The following is a 6856-nucleotide window of genomic DNA, read 5'->3' as shown; positions in this document are numbered from 1 at the left end:
GTTAGTTTTCTGCAAATTGGTATTTATAATGGGTCCTGGAACCATAAAAATAACATTAGTGAAGCATCATGACCGTGGATCGTGAGCCAGCTAGTTAGCTCTGAGGATGAGAAACAAGATGTCCTTGTACTGGAATGTGAAGGGCTCTCCTTTGATAAGGAAAAGTATGTGAGAATGTTTCCGATGTGACAGTAAGCAGTTTTTTGTTGTTCTGTTTTTTTTTTTTTAAGAGTCCAAGCTGGGATGGCTGCACACAACCTTCTTGTCGAACACTCCGAATGCTACAACGGAACAAAACCTGGGTCCAGGCACTAGCCCGGGTCAGGTGACTCGCCTCTGGAAGTCTTCCTTCTACAGACATGGCCCCTTTTCTTCCTTCCTGGCTGTGTTACTAATGTTCAAACCAGACCTTAAGAACAATCCATCCAAACATTTCAGAGTCCAGGTTTTTTACCCCTAGAATGGGTTTTTATATACTTTTTTGAAACCTTGCAAAATGATACATAAGATGAATAAACTTAAGACCACCAGGAGGAGGAAAAAAATACTGAACCAACAAAGCGAGGAGAGCTACTACTACCACATTCAACAGAAATGTTTTTAACCCTTGACAGCACTGTTTCTAGAATTTATAATCCAATTTTGTCAAATGGAGGCCAACAATGTTTGAAAACTTTTGACGAGACACTGGTTTAGCGTTTGAAACAAATACGAAACGATTCGAAAGGCATCATGGTTCACCTTGTGGGACACGCTCACTCCAAGGAGTGTGTGGGACGCAGTCTTTCCACAGGAGGTGGTGGCTGAGCCTGGCTCGAAGCCGAGTGTCTACAGATACATCCAGTGATGCCCCTTCCTGAAAACCGTGACCGAGGACAGGCTCACCCTCGCGGTGGGAAGTGCCACGGCTGACCCTCCGGCAACACCTGTGGCGGTCCTTGTCTCTCCACTTACAGGGGAGGAGCCCAGCCCCCGCTTCGGGGTCCCTGAGTGCCCTCCGCGAGGAGGTGGCAGAACTAATGCTCCGTTCTGGGTCTCGCTGGATTCCAAGCTCATGCTCTGGGTCAGGGCTGCTGCCCTTGGGTTTGCTGTGAGGTGGCTCCTGTAAGGGACGGTGAGGGGTTTTCTCCCAACAAGACCATGATCGTTGAAAAGAGGTTCCTCCTGGGAACTGAAGCACCACTTTGAGTACTTATACCGCCGGTCTAGAGCAAGCAGGTCACACACTCCAGACTTAGGAGAATGGGTGAAGCCTCATCCTCCAGATAGTCCTGAACGCAAGGGCGGGCCTTTGATCATAAGGTAGAACTTAAGGTCGTGATTCCAGGCCTCAGCCCTACGTTCATAGCTGATGTCTTCCATGGTAGGGACAGCCATGTCTGTTGTATAAAAATACATATATATATATCTCATTTTTCCTGTTTATAACTCTGGTTCACTTTAGCTTAGATGGTTACTTTGTCATGTCAGACTTCACCTACTCGTATTTAGCTTAGGAACTGCTGAAGTATTTATAATTTACATAACATGAAAAGTTGCTCTCAGGGAATCCTCACTCTTTAGATGGCCATTGCTAAGTCTGAAGATGCATCATCGCCAAACCAACGTTTAAATCTCAGCTCTGCCTTGATCAGCCATGCGTTGCAGGGTGACTGTCACGGCCCCTGAGCCCTGCCTCGCTTCCCCCTCGCCCGGCTTTAAAACGTAGGGCGCATAGGCCCCTTGCAGAGCTGTTAGGCATGAACAACTGTGAATGCAAAGAGGCGAGGATGCTGCCTGGACAAGTGGTAGCTATTGTAATAAAAGTAGATGAGCCCTCTGGAGGACCTTGGGGAGCTTGAGAAGTGGAAGTGTGCGTGTTGCTAAGCAACCGGTCTCCATTTTGGAGCTTAGTTGCCAAGAGCTCCCAGAGCTGGACCAATCCGAAGCCTTGCTGGTGCCGGGCCAAAGCCCTGACTGGGGCAGGGGCTGTGCAGAGAGGAAGTGGTGGGGGCGGGAGGCGCGGTGCCTGGCCCCGCAGCTGTGTGCCATTACCCACGGCAGTCCCGGGTAAGAACAGTCCTAATGCTGGCCATTTGTCCATAGTTTTATTGCTTTAATCTCACCATACTGGCTGAGGCCAGGCCATGATAATATATTTAAGTAATGAGGCCTGACAGCCGGGGCCTGCCGTGGTGATTAGAACACACCTAGTAGGGTGTGAGAAGGTCTAAAGGTGAGGGTCCTAATCCCTTAAACGCCTGCACTCATGAGATGGCAAATGTACACAGAATGTGTAGCCCCAGAGCAGAGCGGAGAGCCAGTTGCAAACCCCCGCTGGGCTCAGGTAAACGTGCATCCAAAGGCGTGGGAGTGAAGGGCCCTTTCAGGGTCAGGTGGGCGCTGCTGTGTGAGGCACTCGGCAATCACATGTTAGGAAATGCTTGGACATTCCACGCCGCTAATGCCTCCCAGTATTTAGTAGAAAAGGGTTAAGTGTAATTCTTTAAATTGTTGTAATAAAGTAATACACGTGCATGGAATCATCCAAAAGCATTGTTACATATGAAATCCTCCTCTTAGCCCGGACAGCTGAGACAAACATCCCCAAATCCTCCTTGTACAGAAAGATCCCTTCCTGCCTGTGGCTAGGAGCAAGCCACAAGTACCGTGAACTGCAAGGCGATTTGACTCACTGCTGTGCCAACTTCGATTGTTGTCTTTTGTAATTGTTGTTTTGCTTGTTAATAAAAATTGAAAAGAAGAAAAATTTCCATCGGCCCAGCGCCCCAGGCTTCCACAGCCATGGCCAAGCCCTCAGCTCCGTCCTCACCGCCCACACCGCCCTGCAGCTCTGATTGCGCTTTCGTGGCTGGTAACGAGGACAGTGACGACACCTGTCCTCGAAACCTCGCTCCTGAGCGCCCAACCTACACGCACCTTAACTGCCTTGCTAGGCAGCTGTGCCCTCCACCACCGCTCCCCTCAGGTGTGAGGGAGCCCTGAACGTTGATCTGACCGAATTCCCAGCCAGCCTGTTCCCTGTCCCCGCATCCACTTCCTCTGGCCCCCTGTGCCCCTGTGCCCTCTGCTGGGAAAGCCTACACCACGAACAGCCTACTGTCGCGGAGATCACCGACGTGTGCTCCCCACTGGCCAACCAGATGGCAACGTGTGACCCTCACCACGGTCAATACATGGCTTGCTGCCTCTTGTACGGTGGTGAGGTGGTTCCCAAAGAAGTCGGTGCTGCCTTTGCCACCATCAAGACCAGGCGTACCATCCAGTGTGTGGACTGGTGCCCCACTGGCTTCAAGTTGGCATTCAGTGACCATCCTCTCGCTCTGGTGGCTGGTGGAGACCTGGCCAAAGTGCAGCGAGCTGTGTGCATGCTGAGCAACACCTCAGCGGCTGCTGAGGCCTGGGCCCGCCTGGACCATGGCAATTAGGAAAAAAATAAAAAATAAAAACCTCTTGAACTATTCATTTTATTACTTCTGGCGATTATTCCACATTGGTGCATGTTGATGTACCTTGCCTTCTTTTCATTGCTTTTATTTTCATACAAGGCTGAAAGGAATGGTTATTAGTATTCCTTTTCTTCTTCCTCATCCTCTTCAACAGGATTTTGACCCACATCCTTACAATCTTTCTCAAACAACCATGTGCTCATGGGCCTCGGAAAACCCCCTTCCTCCAAACCCTCACGCACATACCAGTGAACACAGGCTCGCTGGGAAAGCATTAGGTCAAACTTGTTCATCTGAACAAGACTCACAGGGTATAGGGTTTGGACCAGGGGAATGAAGGAAGCATTTGAGAGGAGACCCACACTGTCTGTCTGGGTCCAGTGGAAGTTAACTGGGGCACCTCACTTCAAATTGCTTAAGCTTTGGAAGTGCCATTGGACAGAGGAATGAACTTGGTGGTGAACTAGCCCCTACCCCTTACGGCACTGACCCCCTGCAGGAGTGGATGGAGGACTAAAGGAAACAGAAGCCAACCCGGACAGGGTAGGAAGTCACAGCCAAGAGGTGTGCCATTACTTCAGCTCTCTGCACACCCTCAGGGCAAGGGGATAACCACGAACCAGGTGGTCCTAGCCTCTCTCCCCCAGCACACCTGTCCGGGGTCCCAGCGCTTCCTGCCGCGGCTTATGAGGCAGACGGGCTCAGTAGAGGTCCACCAGACTTCCCCTCTAGTTTCCATCCCCTTGGTTTCCCCTCCCATCGTCATCAGAAACTGGAGACAGGCAGATAGCACACGGCGCCTCGTGCCAGCCCTGACCCTGCCGGAGCCCCACGCAAGAAGGGCGCCTGAGCGAACGTGTGTCCTCCCCAACAGCCATCGCAGGAAATGCTTTCATTTCCAACCTGCTGGCAACGCACTGACAGTGAGAGGAGCCACAGCTGGGGGTGTGGAAAGGCTGCAGGGGAGAAACAATTTCCCAGCCCCAAGCCCCTGCGGAAGGAGAAATTGAACACTTACTTGTAATTTCCCCTCGAGGTCTGCTGGGGACTAATCTAAGTAGGCACTTGGGCTGAAGGGCGAGAACACTGGGGCTGAGAGTTTTCCTTTTGGCCACGTTCGACCCCAGCCCCCACGCCAGGACCACCGTAGCCCTGTTTCTGAAGACCCTAAGGACGTAATGCTTTCTTAGAGTTGATCCTCCTCTTCTGTTAAAAAAATTATACCCCTCAGGCCAAAAATGGCATCACTCATGCTAAGAGCCCATGATATTAAACCTGGATTTATCTGATGTAATTGCAATTTCAGTCTTTCCCAGAAACTAATCTCCCAGGCTGGAATTTTCTCACTGAGCACCAGTAGGGTAGTCTGTCAGAGGGACCCCCTCTCCCCTCCACCTGCCCCCCCCAACAGAAAGAAGAGGCAGTCTACGCGATAAACTCTTCCCCTCCTCGTCCCCAAGGAAATATGTCCAGGCCCCCGAATTACCCTTCTTTCTCTAGTGTTGTTGCCCTAAGTGAAATCCTACAACCAGGAAACCTTCTACAACTCATTTCGACACCCTGTTTCCCAAAACCTTGACTTCTTGGCCAAAGGGTTTCAGAAATGACACAGGCCCCAACTGTGGTCCCCACAGAGAGCTTGGATGTGTAGAGAGAAAAACATACCCACTGGAGACAAGAGGACTTTGTCAGTGACTCGGTGGGTGGGACTGGGGTTGACCTAGGTGCAGACTGTGATGTGGCTGACAGCATGGCTTAGGAGTTCAAGGGGGCTGAGACCCAGCTGTCCTTGAGCGGGGTGGCCTCAGGCAAGGGGACACAATTTCTTGGAGCCTCAGGCTCATCTGGCTGGAACACCTACCTTACAGGGCTTTTGCGAGTCCAAAGAAGATATATGTAAGTATTGACGAAATAGTTATGCATTTTGAGCACTTCCACACTGTCGAGACCCATCCGGCTTCTGAAAGAAGATATAAAACTCAGGAGCTCCTAGTCTGCTCTCGGTCGCTCGCTCTCTCTCTTTTTTTTTTTTTTTTAAACCAGATTGAGATCAACGAGGCCATACCAAAACATGAAAATTTGGTAGCTAAACATATTTCCTTTCAGGTCCTATGTGCCCAGAATGGTTGCTAAGTTCCCGTCTTTAGCCTCCTGTTCAACCCTTCCCCACACAGCGTGGGTGAGGGGCGGTCAGCCAGGGCACAGAGGGGCCTCCCCTGCCCAGGCATTCTGGTGGGTCAGTGCCTTTTTGGGTGAGGAGGCCTGTTACTTTGTATTAGGTCTGCCTGCTAGCAATTGCTAAACCCAATAGAGTAGTGGCTTAACCAAATAGTTTTTCGCCTATTAAAATCTGGAGGCAGTTTATCTAGGGTTGGCATGATGTTCCATGATGCAGGGACTGAGGTTCCTTCAGTCTGTTGTGCAAGACACGCATTCCCAAGGTTGCTTCATGCTTCAAGATGGCTGCTGGAGCTCCAGCCCTTGTCTGGGTTCCAGCCAGGAAGAAGGCAAAAGGGTCTCCTTACTCTAAGAACACTGCCTGGAACCTAAACTCGCCAATCCTACCTACATCCTACCTGCTAGAACTTTATTGATGTAGCCAAACCCAGCTGCAAGAAAAACTGGTCCTATTTTGGGCAATCGTGTCTACTCAACTAAAAATGGGAAGTCTCGTTACTGGGAAAGGGGCAGGAACTGATATTTGGGGCGGCCTAGACGTCTCCCGTTAATGGCTTTGGAGTTCTAAAATCAGTCCTGTTGTTTACTGTGTGTCCTTAGGCAAATTCTTTCTCAGCTACTGTAAAATGGGCATGCTATCAACTTCATAGGCTTGTGGGGATTCACCTCGTGGATGGAAGAACTTCTCCAGTTCTAGCGCCCAGCTGTTGTTTGGATCCTTCCCTTCGGAGCCGCGCATGCGGGCTTCCACATTCTCCCGCATGTACCTTAGTGAAAAGCCCACTTCTCCAGAATGAAGAGTCTTCCCCGGGAAATGCAAGTTAAATGTAGACATCTGGGCCTGATTTAGGAAGCCTTTGAGAGATGGATGCCTTGCAAAGAACAATGCTTTTGTCGGAGGCCTCCAGCATTGCGGGGACACTTAACTGCTAAGTACAAACAGCTGTCCCACATCTGCAGGATCCATTTTCAACAACTGTATACAGTAGACACGGATGACAATGAACTTGGGTCCGGCAAGGCTCCGTTCCCACAGTGTAGACTGAAGGGCGCTGCTGGGGCCGCAAGGTGCACATGTTGATTACCGAGAGCAGGGAAGCTCCAGGAGGCTGTTCGGCCTTCAGACTCGGTTTCTGAGCTGAGTAAAGAGAGACCTGGGCCGTGTGCTCGAGGACTGTCTTGACTGGTTAAAAAAGGATAAAACTGCATTACAGCTGCCTGATGAGCTT

At 50.6% G+C, this 6856-nt stretch overlaps 1 protein-coding gene across 1 annotated transcript; it reads left to right on the top strand.

Annotated features, from left to right (window-relative positions):
• Positions 1 to 2784: 2784 nt before the first annotated feature.
• Positions 2785 to 3428, top strand: LOC129087196 (tubulin alpha chain-like). Its single transcript, XM_054594023.1, has 2 exons — positions 2785 to 2968; positions 3010 to 3428. The coding sequence occupies exons 1-2, from the start codon at positions 2785 to 2787 to the stop codon at positions 3426 to 3428; spliced, it is 603 nt and encodes a 200-aa protein (XP_054449998.1).
• The last annotated feature ends 3428 nt before the right edge of the window (positions 3429 to 6856 follow it).

This window comes from Pteronotus mesoamericanus, unplaced genomic scaffold (genome assembly GCF_021234165.1).
Source record: "Pteronotus mesoamericanus isolate MK-2021 breed Mesoamerican mustached bat unplaced genomic scaffold, CSHL_Meso_final scaffold_507, whole genome shotgun sequence".
NCBI lineage: Eukaryota > Metazoa > Chordata > Mammalia > Chiroptera > Mormoopidae > Pteronotus > Pteronotus mesoamericanus.
This window is presented reverse-complemented; position numbering and strand designations above follow the sequence as displayed.